Consider the following 19,702-nt stretch of genomic DNA (forward strand, 5'->3'; position numbering starts at 1 on the left):
ATGACAAACCTGAATCCTTGAATTTCCTTATACCACTGTTTGGAAAAAGATATCCTTTGTGCTTTTTTCCAGTGCAACTCTTCACCCGGAGCCCAAGACTTAGGGAGGAATTTATGAGAGGAAAGTTTTACAGCTGATACAGCAGCACTTATTTTGCGAGCATAAAGGTCATCGGCTTCAATGTCTGGGATGCCCGTGGTTTTCTCCTCCTCCTCTTCTTCCTCCTCCAAATAGTTGGAGAAGTCTGAAAGAATGTAAGTTGCTGACTTGCGTTCCATCCCGGGCCCCAAAATTCTTCTGTGGTTGCTGCACAAAACATCCAGTGAAGTTGGATATATTCAAACACAAATAGAAAAACTGGCTATTGAATACAGAAGACCATCTTGCCCTTTGTCTTAAAATGACTGACTTGTGAATGAAGCTAAAGGAATTATGAGTACAAAACCATTGTACTAAACAAGTACGAAAATGTTGAATGCATTGTAACCCTTCTAAGAGAATAAAATTATAGGAATCATTATTAAAAAAACCCAAAACCCTACTGATGGAAGACATGTCTTAAAGAGACTGCCAAAACATTATTTACAGAAAGCTTTTCAAGAGCAGATTATTTTGATCGAGAGAGCTGGATATGATGAATGGGTCAAGGGGACAATGATCCCCAATCCTTTCTGATGGTTACCAAAAGGAGCAGAAATTTTTCTTTCCCAAGGACCCACATTTTGCCAAGTCCTCTACAAACACCTGAAGTATTCTCACTTTCCTCTCCCCAGAGATGCTACCGTCAGGGCCAGCAGATCATCAGTGGCCATGCAACGTCACTATCACCTAGTCCGATTCTCTGCAGAGATTGGCCCAAATAGTAGTTGAAGAATAGAAAGAAAAGACTAGCACCAATGATGTTACCTAGTTTGGCTCATGAAACATCTGCAAGGAAACAACCAAGCTCAGAAAGCACCCAGGACCCCTCAAGAAAAGCGACAGAATATAATTAATGCCCGTGGCATACACTAGAATCGTGTGACGTACAAAAACCATAGCAAACAAACACTTGCAGTCAGGCGCAGCTAGTCTCTATGAATTTCAGAAGGTAGACAAGGAAAGACGCTCCTGGTCTACCACCCTACAGTTTCCACGCTCTTGAAGAACAGCCTGTCTGGGGTGGGAGGGAAAGAAGGAGCCGGAATGCGAGTTATAGCTTATTTCAGGTTCCAACCAATGAACAGCAGTTTTACTCTCAATAATCCTATTAAAGAGACAGAACACAAAGATTCCAATTTTACCATAAGAAAAGACGTGTACTGGTTGATGGTGATTAATAAACCTAGTAAGCTTTAAATAGAACCCAACATTGTCCAGACATCCTGACTGAGCAGGGGTTGGACTAGATGACCTCCAAGGTCCCTTCCAACTTTATTATTATTATTATCTTTCAGAGTTCTCAAATTAAACTAAGATGTTCTTCAATTAAGTGTACTTGATTTAGTTTTAATTTACACAGTTAAACGGCAGAATTGGTGACAACTACTAACAGAACTGACCCATCACTGCAAAGTTATCTCAGTGGTTTTTCACTGTAATTTGAATTACTAGCAGCTGAAAGGGAATCCGAGGGACCAAGGCTATGAGACAGGAGGCATCTGACATTCATTAACCTGATCAACTGAAGTCTTAGATTCTTGGCTATTAAAGGGGCCACGGCATAGACAGAACTAGCAAATGGAAATAACTTTCTCTTCCCTACTGGGTCTCTCATTTTCCCAGTTTGTTTTGGTTTAGCAAAGCATCCCATCAGCGTCAGGCTCAGTCACAATTTGTCCTCGGAGCTAAAAGGTTCAAATTAAGCCTTGCCGCTCCTAAAGATGAAATGCTAAACCAGTGGTTCTCAACCTGTGAGTCAGGACCCATTTGGGGTTGAACGACCATTTCACGGGGATCGCCAAACAACACAGTCCGCCATTTTTTCCCCCTTTTCCTTAGCTGTGCTACTCCCTTTTATTCTATTGGCTTTTGAAAGCCAATAGAATAGACTCTCTTGAATAGAGTCTAATTCTATTGGCTTTCAAAAGCCAATAGGAATTGTCTAGGCTGTCTCTGCCCTGCTGAGCCCGCCAAAAGTCCCATTCCGCAAACGGTGCTGCACCAGTTGAGTAGTCCTCGACTTACAACCGGTTGAGTAGTCCTTGACTTATGACCGGTTGGGGGTCGCGGCATTAAAAAGGTTGAGAATCACTGTGCTAAACCATTGCTAAGGGAAACAGCAGCAGGAAAAGAAAATTGCATCAGAAAAGAAGATGGTACATTGCGGTCCAGCAAGCAGATTTTCTCAGCCTTTGCGGTAATCAGAGGGTTTGACCTTTGAGCATTGCGAGAATACCTCGAAAAATTTCCATCCGGTTCAGTAAATACGGGACTCGCCCAGCTTCTTCTGTTATCTTCGTTCTTCTCGATTCTCTTCTTCCTTAAGGGAGCTGGCATATAAGTTGGTGGCTTGGTTTTGCTGGGCAGGAAACGGTTGAATTCTGCAGCAGGCTTGGGTTCAATTAAGGCAACTCGGCGGTAGGACATGTCATCTTTGCCAGGGTCGTGCATTCTGGCGCGTGTCTCAGAATCCGTGTCACTCTCAAAATCTTTGACAGATATAAGAAGGAACAAAGATCCAGTTAAAATGTGAGAACTGGGGACCCACAAAGTGACAATCAAATACTGACTGGTTATATTGCTTTATGTTGGAAACAAACAGACCAAATGGCTTTTTTTAGATGAACGCCATAATATCGCACCCAAATTAACTTCGTTCATCTTCCAGGAGATCCATCATTATTTTTTAATTCCTATTTTAGACTTGCAAAATGATGCATTAGTCCCAGCGCAATGCCACAGACAATGTTCCATTCTAGAATTTGCAGTACAGGTAGTCCTCTGCGTACAATCACAATTGAGCCCAAACTTTCTGTTGCTAAATGTCTATGGCAGTGTTTTTCAACCTTGACAATTTTAAGGCATGTGGACTTCAACTTCCAGAATTCCACAGCCAGCAATGCTGGCTGTGGAATTCTGGGAGTTGAAGTCCACATGCCTTAAAATTGTCAAGGTTGAAAAACACTGGTCTATGGAGATAGTCATCCAGGTCATGGTTGTCGCAAAGAGTGCTTTTTCAGGAGGCAACTGGACTTTCTTGTTTTTCTTTGAAGACGGAACTTCTTCAAAGAAAAACAAGGAAGTCAGTTGCCTCCTGAAAAAGCACCCTTTGCGACAACCATGACCTGGATGCCTGAGAATCTCCATAGACATTCAGCTATGCCCTTTGGGATGAACAGCCTTTGAATGGTGCAGGAGTATGAATGGTTTTCCAGAGAACATTGCAGACTACAGGAATCATTTGCACTTCAGTTTGAGAGGCAGACAACACAGACTCATCCCCAACAGCCCACACCTGTCATCAACACTGAAGGGACACAGGGCACGAAACATCTTGCAGCCAAGAAGGCTCCACACACATTTGCACCACTCAGTTGACCCTGAGGACCCAGATAAACCTCCAGGTGGCCTCAGTGTCTCTCTAAAACAGGCATGTCAAACTCGCAACATCACGTGACGTTGTGCGACGTATCGGGACTTTTTCCCCATTGCCGGCAATGGGGTGGGCGTGGTTTCGGCGTGATGCATCCGGCCCGCGGGCCGGCAGTTTGACATGCCTGCTGTAAAAGAAGGCAAATGACCAGCTGTCTGCAAAGAGTATAAATGCTTCCATTCCCAGGGGAGGAGAGTGATGAAGGAGAGGAGAGGAAGAAGGGGGAAGTAGGGAAGAGAAGAAAGGGAGAAAGAAGGTAAAGAAGAAGGAGTGTGGATACGGTGAAAGGGGAAATGGGCGAGCAACACCAAAGTTATGTGTATGTATTTATTTCATTTTGTTAAAAGTATCTGTATGTGAGTGTGGAGGGAATGTATGTTAATATTTGATAAGTATTACGGTATATGTATGGGGGAGAGTTTGGAAAAATAAAAAATTATTAAAAAAAAAAATCCTTCCATTCCCCACCATCCAGTCAGAGTCGAAGAAGCTTCTTGGATGAGAAGTGAAATGTCTTCAAGGGAAAAACAGGGGAGTCCAGTTGCCTCCTGAAAAAAAGCACCTCTGCTAAGTTGGACAATTGTTAAGTGAATTTGGCCCCATTTTATGACCCTTTTTGCCACGATTGTTAAGCGAATCACTGCAGTTGTTAAGTGAGTCTGGTTTCCCCGTCGACTTTGCTTATCAGAAGGTGGCAAAAAAATGATCACATGATCTCGGGACACTGCAACCGTCATAGGTGTGAACCAGTGGCCAAGCGTCTGAATTTTGATCATGTGACCATGGGGATGTTGCAAGGGACACAAGTGTGAAAAACAACCATAAGTCACTTTTTTCACCACTGTTGTAACTTTGAACGGTCACTAAATAAATGGCTGTACTACTACTACTAATAATAATAAAGTTGGAAGGGACCTTGGAGGTCATCTAGTCCAACCCCCTGCTCAGGCAGGAAACCCTATATCATTTCGGACAAATGGCCGTCCAGTCTCTTCTTAAAAACGTCCAGTGTTGGAGCATTCACCACTTCTGGAGGCAGGTTGTTCCACTGGTTAATTGTTCTCACTGGCAGGAAGTTTCTCCTTAGTTCTAGGTTGCTTCTCTCCTTGGTTAGTTTCCATCCGTTGCTTCTTGTCCTGCCTTTGGGTGCTTTGGAGAAGAGCTTGACTCCCTCTTCTTTATGGCAGCCCCTGAGATATTGGAAGACTGCTATCATGTCCCCCCTCGTCCTTCCCTTCGTTAAACTAGACATACCCAATTCCAGCAACCGTTCCTTATATGCTTTAGCCTCCAGTCCCCTAATCATCTTTGTTGCTCTTCTCTGTACTCTTTCTAGAGTCTCAACATCTTTTTTATATTGTGGTGACCAAAACTGGATGCAGTATTCCAAGTGTGGCCTGTCAAAGACTGTATCAGTATGCATATGAATGAATCAGTATGAATGAACGAACAAACAAACAAACTAACAAACAAACAAACTCTAATGCTGAAGTAGAACCCACTTTTTTAAAAAAGAAAATCAACGTTTTCCAGTGCAAACTCGAGGGATTTTGCTAGAAAGGAAAGTTAGGTTTGGAAGTGAGTGAAAAGAAAATGAATCTCCCACAGAGCACGTGAGGCTGAAGAGGAAATCAGCTGGGATGGAACTGAAGCACTGAAGTATTGATGTAATTATTTTTAGAGGTCTGAATGATGAAATATATTGAGCAGAGTTGAAACGAAGGCTATATTTTTAATGCCCAAGAAAAGGAATGATGAAAATGAAGTTCTAAATCAGTGTGAGGAGGATCAAAGGAGTAAAAAATTCAAACTTCAAATAGAAGATGTTTGTGAAGGGGTGGTGTGACTTTTTTAGCCTGTGCATCCAAGCTAGGGCATTTTAAAAATTGATTGCTCTTTTAATTCTCTTGTATTTTTTGTTGCATTGATGACTGTATATCTAATGTTATGTTTTACCAATCATTTTAAGCCACCGTTCGAAGCTAACAGCTTGAAGTTTACTGTAAATTGCTTTGGGACTTTTGCTTCTGTTTTTAATGAGAAGCAATCGGCAAATGTTTTAAATAAATAGCTTACAATGCATTTTTTTTTTAATCAGTTGCTCATCATTAAATTTTCTGTGCCTTCGGGCAACCTAGCACACAATCTAAAGGATAACCTGAGAAAAAATAACACATTAAAGTGAATGCAGCAACGACACCAAACAACACTGGAATTGTTTCCAAAGCCTGTCTTCTAAAAATAATAATAATAATAAAAAATTAACCCAAAGCACAAGAATCACCTTCACTGCCACCTTTCAGAGTGAGATCCGAAGAGAAGCTGGTGGAAGATCTGGAGCCAAAAGAATCCAAGCTGTCTAAGGAATCGTCCCGCTTGTGATTGGTGGACAATGAAAGCGGATCAATACGTTCGGTGCACCAAAAATCCCCGTATCCGCTATCTCTCCCACTTTGTTTGGGGCTGTAGGATTCCCCCAAGGCCTGTAGGAGAAAAAGCACAAAAGAGTTGTGTGTGTGTGTGTGTGTGTGTGTGTGTGTGTGAAGTTCAGCAGAAAGCCTGTAGGATTCAGAGACCAAAGCCTCTTCTCCTTGCCGGGGTATCACAACTGACAGAAAAAAGAGCTCCTATTGAAGCTCTCAAAGGCTATTGTTTTAGTCTACAGGTTAAAATGAGATCTATGCAAGAAACAATTGGGGGAAACAGCAACAACCAAGGATGAGTCTCATATTTTCATGGGGAAGAAAGGCACTAAAATTGCCAGGCCTCTGACATCAGATGGCTGATATCTCTGCCAATGATTTTGAAGCTTAGGGTTCATTCATTCTGAGGGATGTCTACCATCTTTGTTGCCTGATTTGTCTGTACACAATGAGCAGATAAGAGGGCCAGTGAAATGAGACAATTCGCCACAGCCAACTCGTCGTGGCCATCTCACCACACAGCCATCTCACTGCAGCCATTTTGCCATGGCTAACCCATCACAGCCATCTCACTGCGGCCTACTTGCTGTGGGACAATTCCATGTGGGATAACTTAGTGAGATAAATGTTATTCACCACTGTTTCTTTGACATTATCTCCATTTTTGTCAGTGTTATTTCCATCAAAGAAACAGTGGTGGATAACATTTGTCGTGTTGAGTTATACAATGTGGAATTGTCCACAGCGAGTTGTCCTGTGGCAAGATTGCCGTCGTGGGTTAGCCATGTCAAAATGGCTGTGGTAAGTTGACTGCGTTGAGGTATCCTAGACCAGGAGTCTTCAAACTCTGCCCTTATATAACTTGTGGACTTCAGCTCCCAGAATTTCTCAACCAGGCATGCTGGCTGAGGAATTCTGGGAGTTGAAGTCCACAAGTCATAAAAGGGCAGAGTTTGAACACCCCTGTCCTAGATCCTTGGGGTATTTCCCTTGGAAATTCAGAGTGAAAGTCATCGGAAAAGATTTCCTAGAAACATCACTGAGAATCCATTTGAATTGCCAGTTTGAATGTTTGTTGACAAACATTTGTCAAGCAAGGCAGATGCCGAACAAGGTACTATGAGAGATACAGAGAGGCCTGTGATGTTTGTCTTTTCTAAAATGATCCTTCCACTGAGGCCTTACCTTGGTCAAGGCTTGTCCAAGCAATTTCTCAAAGGCTTTCAAATCAAGGTGGGGGCCATAATAGGAAGGGCTGCGGGCTGCTTTTCTGCCCAGCCAGTACAAGGTAATCAAAACCTTAAAAATGACAGAATTATAGAGAATAGTTAGAGTAATCAAACGTAGTTCCAGAAGATATTTCTCAATTCTAACATTCCTGTATTAGAAGAGCTGACCATGAGTGGTTTCTTTGGACTATGTGTGTGTTGCAACCAGGACTGGGCTTGAACATCCTCACAAAAACCCTCCTTTCAGAGATCTCTAAATCAACTCACCAGATCTCAGTGTATGGAGATATGTCTCAATGATACCTGGGCCTAAACTGTGAAATGTTCTAAAGGTAACAACCAGGAACTGTATCTGGAAGGGAACTCTTAACCAGAGCACATCCTCAGATAGAGATGTCAAATGGAAGAATGTCATGAGCCAGAGAAGAACTTCTGAAAAGTCTTCAAGAGTGGTTCAATGTCAAGAGCACAGCTTTTTACAGCTTCCTAATTACTTATTTAATTGGGTGTTAGATTTATGCCCCCCAGGAACCTAGGTGGCTCCCCTCTATTCCCATTTTTCCCCATAATGAACACAATAGCCAGGGATAAAGTCACCCAGGGAGAGTTGCACGGCTGAGGTCGGCCTGAACCTAGATCAGGAGTCTTCAAACTTGGCTCTTTTATGACTTGTGGACTTCAATTCCCAGAATTCCTCAGCCATGCATGCCTGCCTGAGGAATTCTGGGAGTTGAAGTCCACAAGTCATAAAAGGGCCAAGTTTGAAGACCCCTGACCTAGATCTTTCCAATTCTATTCCCACACTCTTAATTCTATTCCCACACCCCAGCTCTCTCTTATACGGCTTATCTGTTAAAGATTTTCTTCAAACTGATAGCTAAGCATCAGCATTTGTGTTCTAGTTCATGAGCATTCACCCCAAGATCCTTAGCCAATGTTTGCTAATACTGTTGGTAATGCCATCGGCCCACACCCATATTTTCTTATCCTCCCCATGTCACATGAGCATCATTCAGAAACCAACCCTTTCAACAGCTACAGGCAACGCTTCCACAACAGTATCTGTTGTGCAGTGAATGGTGTTTCTATACCACTACCTTCTCCCTTAAGACCTCTCCAGGCCCAGCTAACATACTTAAAAGAAACAAGCAGGACCAGAAGATCCTGAAACAGATGCTTCATACTTCCCCAATTCTTCCTTCTCCCAGCTGAAATAAATCCTGGAAACTCAGCTGGAAAAGAGGAATACTAAACATAAAGTTCCTATCTCCTTGATCTTCCACCACTGCTCCTCCCAGCAAAAGTTTGCTAGTCACTAATATTAATAATTAGTCTCTTGTAACATTTACTTGAGGGGCGCGATGGCTCAGTGGTTAAAGATGCAGGAAAGCTGGTGGTCCGGGTTCAAGACCCGAGTGCCACGCAATGTGGTGAGCTCCTGTTACTTCTCCCACCTGCTGCCAATCTAGCAGTTCAAAAGCATACAAATGTGAGTAGGTGTGGGAAGTCAGCCCCCCCCCCAGAGAAGGAAATATTAAAGAGGCAGAAAAGCATGCTCAGTTTTCTTAATAGCCCCAAGTCTCCCTCCCCCAAGCAGAAACCAGCTCTGTAGAAATGCAAATGTAAATAATCCAGGAAGGTTGGAGCCCCCCAGCTAGAAGATTAAGAAGACAAAGACACCTAAAATCTACATACTCCACCCAAACTCTAAGATAGGACATAATAGGATCAACCCACAGATCTCAAAGGGACACAGGTCAAAGTTCATGCCACAGGAACAAGTCCAAACAAAAGGCTCCAGAGAGTATAAAAACCCACTCCCTACATGTGCTTGCTCTCTTTTCTTCCAGAGCCATCTTTCTGTCTGGCTCTCCTCTCCAATAAACTGCAATCTTCTTTCTAAAGCAGTCACCATGTTGTTTATTCCTGGCTTGGACTGAACCACAATGAAGACTTTTCCTTCAACACAGGTAAATAGGTACCACTTTGGTGGAAAAATAACAGTATTCCATGTGCTTTGGCGTGTAGTCATGCTGGCTACATGACCATGGAAGTGTTTTTGGACAACAATGGCTCCCTCAGCTAAGAAACGGAGATGAGCATCACCCCAAGAGCTGAACAATTACTTGCCAGCTTCCCCATTGATTTTTCCTATAGAAAGTTGGCAGAGAGTGCTGAAAATGGTGATTATTAGCTACAGCTGATTGCTGCAGTGCAGTGCCACAGCAGCACAGCAGTATTGTAATGACCACAACTTTGCCAAATTTCAATCCCACAGGAGTCATGCGTTCTGGATTCTGAATGCATGCTGTAGCCCATTTCAGGTTGGGCTACAGGGAAAACTTTTACTTTTGTTTCACATTTGCTTCTAACATTTTTGGAATCATAAAAGTTACTGAACCCACCAGAGCAGTGTTTCTCAACCTTGACAATTTTAAGGCATGTGGACTTCAACTCTGGCTGTGGAATTCTGGGAGTTGAAGTCCACATGCCTTAAAATTGTCAAGGTTGAGAAACACTGCACCAGAGGCAAGCAGCTCACATTATGGCTATGCTGATCCTAGTCTAACAAGAACAAACGAGATAAAAGGATAAAACCTATTTTTCTTCCTTAATCTATCAATCTGTGGATCAAACTAACAGCAAAAGAAAGAAAAAAATGCATATCTTACATTTTTTACTCTTCGGTCAGTTTCTTCTTGTCTGCAAGAAATACACACATACAGAGTCAGAAAGTTAACTTAGATTAATAGTTTAGCATAATTAATTACAGAGCAGTAACTGCAGAACAAAATTGTCTGTCATAGTCCATCCTCACACAATTAACGGAGACCATAATATTCAAGGAAAGGGTTTTTTAAAAGCAGAGAGCCCAGATGCTTGGAGAACTCTTACATCCCAGCCAAAGCACAGCAAAATGGATTTGGATCATCTCTTCATTGGGCAATTTCAAAGTCCTCAAGTTTTAAAGAAGAATTTAAAATATAGAATCCCACAAAATATTCCATCCATTAATTAAGTTGGAACAAAGGCATTTTGCCTGGTAGAGAATTTCACTAAAAAAATAAAAAAGCAAATATTTTTGTTGTGTAAGAAAATTGGACTCCCTTGAGAAGAAGTGGGTCCCATTTCAGAGACAAAATGCATGCAACACTTCCTTGCAATTCTGCAATTCCAGTAGCTGATTGAATAGCTAACAATAGTTATAACAAGTCTCAAGTTACTGGTTTATAATTGTGTTTCTCTGTGTTGACAGAGTAAAGTAAATTTTACTACTTTCCTTCACTCCAACTCTGGGGGAAAAAAAATGGATAATTGGCACTGAATTCTTATTTAACGTTCACTTTTCTAAAAAATCAGGTAGAAAATGAACTTGCAAATGAAGGCAAATATATGTGTCCCAGGATAATGTTGCAGGATCCAATCTGGTTTGGTCACCTGATCCAGAGGTTTAGTCTTCCGAGCTTTTGGACTTGTGCTGGAGCCCATCTTTAGGGAACATCTCTCTCACCAGGGTGGGTGAGAAAGAAGTTCCCTAAGGATGGGCTCCAGCACAAGTGTGAAAGCTCAGAACACTAAACCCAGTGGTGGGATTCAGCTGGTTTGCACCACTTCGGCAGAACCGGTAGCTAATTTTTTGTTGCCCAGGCCCAGAACGGACTTCCGGAAGTGGCATCCACACAGAGAACCAGTTGTTCACATATTTGAATCCCATCACTGACTAACCTCTGATTCTAGTGACCAATCCAGTGAACTTATAACAGTGACCAGGATTGGAGGATCTCGATGATAATAATGCAATTTTCAAAGGCCAGAAGTCAAATCAGTGACAAAAGTAAGATGGCTTCAGAGAAAGGCACCATGGGAATCATATCTCTCTAGGGCAGGGATCCTCAACCTTGGCAATTTTACAACTTGTGGACTTCAGCTCCCAGAATTCCTCAGCCAGCAAAGTCGTAAAGTTGCCAAGGTTGTGGACCCCTGCTCTAGCGGTCCTGTTTAAAACTGCTAGTTTACAGTATACATCAGATAATTGATGGTGGACACAGAAAATTCATCTCAAAATTTTCAGCAACGTGTAGGTTGGTTGCACATTCTCGGACTGACCTCTGTTATCTCTGGACCAGTTGGAGAAAGAATCATCTCTTGAATGTGCAACATCCTCTTTAGAGAAAGCGAAAGGTCACTTTCGCTTCAAGATACCATAATTGATTTATAAAATGATTACATGAAATAAATGAGAACATTGGTAGAAGAAAAAAGAACACGATGTTAGAGTGGAGAAATATGTCGAAAGCTCTTATATCCTACGTGCTGTTGCAAATCTATACTGAAGGATACAATTAAATGCCCGTCATAAACATTACTGTGACTTTTTATTCTCAGTGATGGATTAATATTTGACTAATTCAAGTACAGGGGAAAAAAAATCCATGCATAATATAATTTTACTCACTTAGCATTCTGAACATTTTAGTATTGTTCCCAGGGGTGAAGGTTGCAAAACCCACCATTTGTTTAATGAAGAAATAAAAACAGTAAAAGGAAATTAAGACACCAGCACTTCAAAGTGCTTCCTTCTCCTGGCCAATACAAATATTTCTATTATATTTACAGTTGAAACAGGAGAAGAATGTTCTTTTGATTACTCTGAACTCAGCAACAGGACACCACGTGGCCTGGTTAAGGCAAAATTTGCATTGGATAGTTCAGTCTAGGACTCAAAACAATGGGCTGGCTTAAACAGGGGCTTATTCAAGGCAATGCAGACAGCTCAGCCAATCAAGAGAAGGATTGAGATGGCTAATCAAGGATTCGGAAGCCTTCTGAAACTCTTAATTTTTTACTCCTGGAAAACGTTGAGTCTCATCAGCTTAACAAATTGTTGAGATGCTTGAAATTGCTAGCACCTAAGGAACATTTCCATTGTGATTATGGCACGGTGCTTAGTTTTATTTTGTTCTGTTTCCTTTCAATAACATGCTTGATATTTCCTCTTGGCTCTTACATAAGCTCTTTTGTTCTTGGAGAGTCACAGATGAAGCTGAAGACAATGGCCTTGAAGTGCTTTTTTTTAAGCAGCTTCCATAGAAATGAGTAGCAAGTTTTATCCTTAGTGCTCTTCACCTGGCCTTCTTTCCATAAGAGGACTCATCATGAATGGCATCAAACAACAGTGGCTTCTCAACCACCTGCCATCTGAGATAGCCAAGATCTTGCATGGGTGCCATCTGCTTAGAACAGGCCTAACCCTAATCCTCAGATACAGCCTGTTCCCCATTATTTCTTCTTCTCTTGTATCAGCTCCCAGGAAGATCAAGACCACTTCACAGGTTCACCAGGAAGCCATGCTTAATGACCCACCTAGGAGAAAGGGTATAGGAGCAATGATTCCTCGCCTATTTGAGGACATGTATGGGGTCCCCCAAACCAACTTGCTTAGACTGAAGAAGATAGGCTTAAGATATGGGTGGATCTGGACAGACTTGAACACTGAGCACTATCTAACAAAATGAAATTAAATGGTGAAAAAGGTAAGGTTCTACATTTAGGCAAGAAAAACCAAATGTACAGGCATAGTACAGGGGATACCTTGCTCAATAGTAACAACTGTGAGAAGGATCTCGGAGTCCTAGTGGACAATCACCTAGATATGAGCCAGCAGTGTGCTGCAGCTGCCAAAAAAGCCAACACAGTGCTAGGCTGCATTAACAGAGGGATAGAATCAAGATCACGTGAAGTATTAATACCACTTTACAATGCCTTGGTAAGGCCACACTTGGAATACTGCATCCAGTTTTGGTCACCATGATGTAAAAAAGATGTTGAGACTCTAGAAAGAGTACAGAGAAGAGCAACAAAGATGATCAGGGGACTGGAGGCTAAAACATATAAGGAACAGTTGCTGGAATTGGGTATGTCTAGTTTAACGAAGAGAAGGACAAGGGGGGGACATGATAGCAGTATTCCAATATTTCAGGGGCTGCCACAAAGAAGAGGGAGTCAAGCTATTCTCCAAAGCACCTGAAGGCAGGACAAGAAGCAATGGAAACTAACCAAGGAGAGAAGCAACCTAGAACTAAGGAGAAACTACCTGACAGTTAGAACAATTAACCAGTGGAACAACCTGCCTCCAGAAGTGGTGAATGCTCCAACACTGGAAGTTTTTAAGAGGAGACTAGACAGCCATTTGTCTAAAATGGTATTGGGTTTCCTGCCTGAGCAGGGGGTTGGACTCGATGACCTCCAAGGTCCCTTCCAACTTTATTAGTATTATTACTTGGATAAGTAGCTAAATGTTTCAAACCAAAAGGAAAAGAAGTCCCGTTGCCGTGACTCAACTTCCAGACATCTGCTGGCTAACTTCTCTTCTTTCATCAGTCTTTCAGTGTCTCCCTCTCGTTCTGCCCACAGCTTTGGCCCATACCCTTTACTGCCCTGCACAGCTGCACATTCCTCTGCCCATCGCCCACTCCAATCTTGGACAATAACCTCAGTGAGCAGGGCTTGGGCAGAACAGATAGATGCCCTGGTTTGCTTTAGATTGAGGGAGCCGATTGGCCTAGCCATGCTGTATCTGCTGTCCCCTTCTACTCAACCAAGAATTTACCCATTTGTGCCTTGAGTCACCTCGATGACCAATGCAGGAAAGGAAGAAGGTGTGGCAGAACTAAAAGGAAGATTCACATCCTAAAAAACCTTCTTCTGGGCAGCTGCGCGTCCATTCCTGGGAAGGCTATTCAATACATTTTAAGTCACTGTTCATCTCAGGCGAGAAGTCAGACAGACACACAAACCATCCCGGAAATGCTCCATTTCTGAACAGAATGGTTAGCCCACACAAATACACACCCTACATTGAAATCAGCTCAAGAATGCAAGCAGGAAGTCTTCCTCCATTTTTTTTCTCCTCACTCCATGATGCAGCCAAGGCTGTGAAAGTTGACCACAGACTCTAGTCCAACTCCAGTTTAAAATTCTTGTGCTAATGTAGGTTTTGTGGAAGGGAGACCAAAGCACATTAGCCCTTTGTGACTTAAGATTATTCAGCTATAATCTCATATCCATGGCCTGGGTCCCTCTGTATATCTGGATGGCAACATTCTGCTAGGATCCGGGGTCAAAGTCAGAATGAATCCTAGCTGAAATTAGAAAGGCTCACAGCTTCTTCTGCAACCTGGGGGATACGATGTAGATCAGGGGTCTTCAAACGTGGCCCTTTTATGACTTGTAGACTTCAACTCCCAGAATTCCTCAGCCAGTGTGCCTGGCTGAGGAATTCTGCGAGTTGAAGTCCACAAGTCATAAAAGGGCCAAGTTTGAAGACCCCTGATGTAGATGAACTTCACTTCTGGTTGCTCTACACACTTCCCTCAAACCTCTGAATCCTTTTCATGGCTCTGCAAGTCTAGTTTGGTTCTTCTCAGATGCAGGAGATGGTTTGCTAGATTTGGGTAAGCAGCCGGAGTGCTCTTGATTCTAAGGTCTCGGTGACACCAATTTTTTGGCTTCTTCTGATATCTTCTGTCACCCCTACTCCTAGACCAGGGGTAGGCAACTTTGGCTCTTTTATGACTTGTGGACTTCAACTCCCAGAATTCCTGAGCTAGCCATGCTGAGGGGAGAGGTTTCCAAGTTGAGCCATGCTGGCTCAGGAATTCTGGGAGTTGAAGTCCATGAGTCATAAAAGAGCCAAGGTTGCCTATCCCTGTCCTAGACTAAGCATGAACCCTGGTTGACCTTTGCCTTCTCCCACTTTGACTACCAAAGATCTTCTTTGAGGACAACTATGTTGGAATACTTTTTGACACTCATTCTTGGAATCTGGCTTTGGTCTTGGGACTGCCATTTTCTTTCTTTTGGTGCACCCACTACAGATTTTGCAATTGGTCCTCTCCATCAATTTAATTTATCATTACCATTTGTCTGAAATGGTATAGGGTTTCCTGCCTAAGCAGGGGGTTGGACTAGAAGACCTCTAAGGTCCCTTCCAAGTCTTCTATTCTATTCTATTCTATTCTATTCTATTCTATTCTATTCTATTCTATTCTATTCTATTCTATTCAACACTAATTCTACTCTACTCTATTCTATTCAACTCTAATTCTACTCTACTCTATACTCTACTCTACTCTACTCTACTCTATTCTATTCAACTCTAATTCTACTCTACTCTATTCTATTATTCCATTCCATTCCATTCTATTCTATTATCACACAAAAGTAGAGAGAAGAGTTAAACTCCTGAAATGATGATGCCCATTGTTTATCACTTGATGCCCATTGCTTATCAAGTTGTTTCGCTGGATCTCTGGGAGATGTACCTACTACACAAAGAATCTTTGGAGCCGTTTAAATCGGAACTTTCTTCTGACGCTTGTTTATCACTTGATGGCTTAAACTCACAAAATGCTGTACACAAGATAAAACCAAATGTTGTATTTTCCATCCATGGCAACCAGACTGTAGTATAGTGCCTATTGCTGTGTCCAGATGCAATAGGACAATTTAAAATCTTGAATACTCAAAACACTTAAATACTCAATGCGCACAGTTAAAAAGAAAATCAAAAGTTTAGACGTTTGCTAAATCGGAACTTTCTAAAGACGCTAAAAGCAAACTTTTCATCTGTTTTTTAAAAAGACAAAAAATGACCTCATAAATAAAACCTATCCATTTTGTCCAAAATTGGTACTGTACATTTTTTATGGTCTACAGACTGAAATAAAAGATTACATTAAAAACAGAAAGCACAAAAGAAAAGACAAAGATATGACAAAATGATTTCTTGGAAAGTAGAAAAGCTTGACAGTTCCTTTTTTAAAAGTTGTAAGTTTCTAAATCAGACTCCTGGGTGATTGGCCCCCAAACATTGTAAACAGAGGATAAATTTAGCTGATTGCAATTAAAGACATTAAGTTCTATACTTTGGATTCTTCTTTGTTGTCACTGGGAAAATAGACTACAAACTTTGAGAATTTCCTTCCTTCCTTCCTTCCTTCCTTCCTTCCTTCCTTCCTTCCTTCCTTCCTTCTCTCTCTCTCTCTCTCTCTCTCTCTCTCTCTCTCTCTCTCCTTTCCTCCTCTCCTCTCCGTTCCTTTCCTTTCTCATGGATGGGAGGCATCTTAATACATGGCTTAGTCTTGTCTGTCTCAAGTGATCCACCAAGAAAAATCACAGCTATCTCTAATATTAGAAATTAACCATCAATCAGAGTGAGACTTGTTGGTGTTTCCTGAAGAACCCCTTGTGCAAGGGGATGTCTGACAGGTGATATTAGGAAATCACTTAAGACCACTTTATTTTTTTTTGGCAAATAAAAAATGAAATACAGACCTTTCCCCCTATTCCATTGATCAAAACATCTCATTTGTCTTTACGAAGGTGCTCACCAGTGCCTGGGTGCAGGCAAGTTGTGGGCTTATTTTTAGACACACCAATCATGTGTGGGGTTGCACTTATGTGCTTGTCCGCATAGCTATCGATCTACTCTGCTGCCCGAAATTAGCATCACATGTGAGTCATCCACAAGAATTTTCTGTTGTTCCTCTAAGGATACAAGCGGACAAACATGGGAGGGTAACGTTCAAGTGGGCAAATATCAGTGAATCAGCAGTAGCATTCTTGCAATTGCACCAAGCTGACATTTCAACAAATAAAGTGTCTTTTTGAAAGCAATCTCAGCAGAGAAAGTCCCTTTCAGAGTTTGTCACGTGACTTTGTATATACAGGCACTATTATCAGAACTATGGAACTGGCTGGGACCTTTCAAAACAACAGAAGACGGACAAGCTGCTTCAGGGTGGAGGACCGTTCAGTTTCCATGCCCCAAAACATTCTGCTGTCAGCAAACAGGGGCTGGGCGATAAATACTTTCCTTCTTATTACAGCCGCTTGATCAAAAAAGCAGCATTTGAACATGTTCCAACATATACACATATAGACAGAAGAAAAACAGATCCACACCCTTTGGGATTAAGCCACACTAGATGAGTACTTAGAAGAGAAAAGGATTGGACGTTCTTTATAGGACCTTCAAAGACATTCCACACATCTACCTGTCATTCTTCTTTTTCTTTGGTTACCTAAGGCCAAGAATAGAAACAGAATCTGGATAATATCAAAACTGTTATTGAGACAGAAAGTCATCCCATATATATTAAGGTGAACAGGACTAACTTTGACTAACCATCCAGGGTCCATTGTCTCCCTACTTTGGGTAGTAACCACCACTGACAACGTCTCTCACACTCTCTCTTATACACACAACTCTCTAATTCAGTGGTTCTCAACCTTTTTAATGCCACGACCCCCAACCGGTCGTAAGTCGAAGACTACTCAACCGGTTGTAAGTTGAGGATTACTCAACTGGTGCAGCACCGTTTGCAGAATGGGACTTTTGGCGGGCTCAGCAGGGCAGAGACAGCCTAGACCAGCGGTTCTCAACCTGTGGGTCGCGACCCCATTTGGGGTCGAACGACCATTTCACGGGGGTTGCCAAACAACGCGATCCGCCATTTTTTTTGTCAGCATGGGGATGCGCTGCACATGGGGGCTGCCGCCACGCATGCGCACCGTGCATGGGGGATGCCGCCGCGCATGTGTGCCACGCATGGGGGCGCCACCGCGCATGCGCGGCGTGTCCTTATGACCAGGGTCGCCACAAAAAAAAGGTTGAGAAGCACTGGCCTAGACAATTCCTATTGGCTTTTGAAAGCCAATAGAATTAGACTCTATTCAAGAGAGTCTATTCTATTGGCTTTCAAAAGCCAATAGAATAAAAGGGAGTAGCACAGCTAAGGAAAAGGGGAAAAAATGGCGGACTGCGTTGTTTGGCGACCCCCGTGAAATAGTCATTCGACCCCAAATGGGGTCCCGACCCACAGGCTGAGAACCACTGCTCTAATTCATAGTTGGTCACATTCTAATCCTCAGGAACTGCCTTATTATATTTAAAAAAATGGAGGTTAGACATCTGAGGGCCACAGGTTCCCCCCTTCTGGAAAACAACAACAACAACAACAACAACAACAACATCAAGCAGGTAACTCTTACGACTAAAGATGCTATGATGCTATGACTTTCAGAAGAGCTGGCTTCCAAAGAGAATTATTAAGGAAGATACTCAGTGACAATGAGCTTTGTAGTCAGATTAAAACAATATACAGTGAAGACAAGCTATGTAAATCTACGACACAATATACTTCTTCATCTCAAAGCTAAAGCATTATTCATCTCTCTGTAATACACCTATCTATTTTGCATTCTACAGGTATTACATATGTTTAGCCATTGATCAACAGGAATAATCTCATGATCCTATTGTATAGATAACGTATGGAAAGTACTCACGTGACATTCCTACACATGAAAAAAAATAGCCATAAATAAGTGTTCTGTGGACATAGGAAATGTTTTCTGACATTTCCTGTGATTTAGAAATTCAATTATACTTCATTTAATTTTTACGTGACAATGTAAAGCTTTAAAAATACCGCAATACGCCAAGGTTAAATTGCACAATTATCCATGCATCAAGAGAACTTTCCTTTTCCAGTCTAGGATGAATTTAAAAACATGAGATTGTTTTAATAATTCAAGTACAATTGCACAATCCTGTTTAGGATTAAACCCAGAATGAAAATGGCTTCTAAAAAGGGACTGCTGCTAATAATTCATTATGGTAGTAACTTTGGTAGCGCTATCAACATAAGCTCTTTTCACACAACGAGATGATCCATACTCACTGGTCACCTCAATCTCAACTGGGTCTCAGCTGCAGAATCAGAAAAAGCAGCAAAAAGCAACTTCTTCTCCCTCTGGATTTAACAAAACCTCGCAGAATAACAGAGTTGGAAGGAATCTTAGAGGTCTTCTAATCCAACTCTCTGCTGGAGCAGGAGACTACATACCATGTCAGACAAGTGGCTGTCCAGTCTCTCTTTAAAAGCCTCCACTGATGGAGTACCCACAATTTCTAAAGGCAAGCTGTTCCACTGGTTAATTGTTCTCACTGTTAGGAAATTTCTCCTTAGTTCTAGGTTGTTTCACTCCTTGATGAGTTTCCATCTATTCCTTCTTGTCCTGCCTTCAGGTCCTTTGGAAAATAGTTTACCCTCTCTTCTTTGTGGCAGCCCCTCAAATATTGGAACACTGCTATCATGTTACACCTAGTCCTTCTCTTTACTAGATTAGCTAATTTCAGTACTATGGAAGGCTAGAGCAGTGGTTCTCAACCTGTGGGTTGGGACCCCATTAGGGGTTGAACAACCATTTCACGGGGGTCGCCAAACAAGGCTGTCCACCATTTTTTTCTCCCTTTTCTTTGGCCATGCCCCTGGCACCCGGTGATGTATAAGTGGTTGGGGGTCACCACAACATAGAGAACTGTATTATGGGGTCACGGCATTAGAAAGGTTGAGAACCACTGGGCTAGATTGAAAGGGTAGAGTTCTTTCTAATATTTTACTAGGGAT

The 19,702-nt window shown here is 42.1% G+C and overlaps 1 protein-coding gene across 13 annotated transcripts in view; it reads right to left on the reverse strand.

Annotated features, from left to right (window-relative positions):
- Positions 1-19,702, reverse strand: part of LMO7 (LIM domain 7) — a 149,726-nt gene that overhangs the window by 45,490 nt on the left and 84,534 nt on the right. For 9 of the 13 annotated variants that reach the window (XM_039365749.1, XM_039365765.1, XM_039365723.1 and 6 more), the window contains exons 5-9: positions 9,899-9,929; positions 7,183-7,296; positions 5,859-6,057; positions 2,378-2,630; positions 10-306 (exon numbers count right to left, since the gene is read on the reverse strand). In XM_039365749.1, coding sequence (XP_039221683.1) covers positions 10-306; positions 2,378-2,630; positions 5,859-6,057; positions 7,183-7,296; positions 9,899-9,929 — 894 coding nt within the window. The remainder of the gene's footprint in view (positions 1-9; positions 307-2,377; positions 2,631-5,858; positions 6,058-7,182; positions 7,297-9,898; positions 9,930-19,702) is intronic. The other 4 variants (XM_039365793.1, XM_039365801.1, XM_039365826.1 and 1 more) reach the window with 1 other exon arrangement.

The sequence above is a fragment of the Crotalus tigris genome, unplaced genomic scaffold (assembly GCF_016545835.1).
Source record: "Crotalus tigris isolate CLP2741 ecotype Arizona unplaced genomic scaffold, ASM1654583v1 scf7180000017596.1218436, whole genome shotgun sequence".
Lineage (NCBI taxonomy): Eukaryota > Metazoa > Chordata > Lepidosauria > Squamata > Viperidae > Crotalus > Crotalus tigris.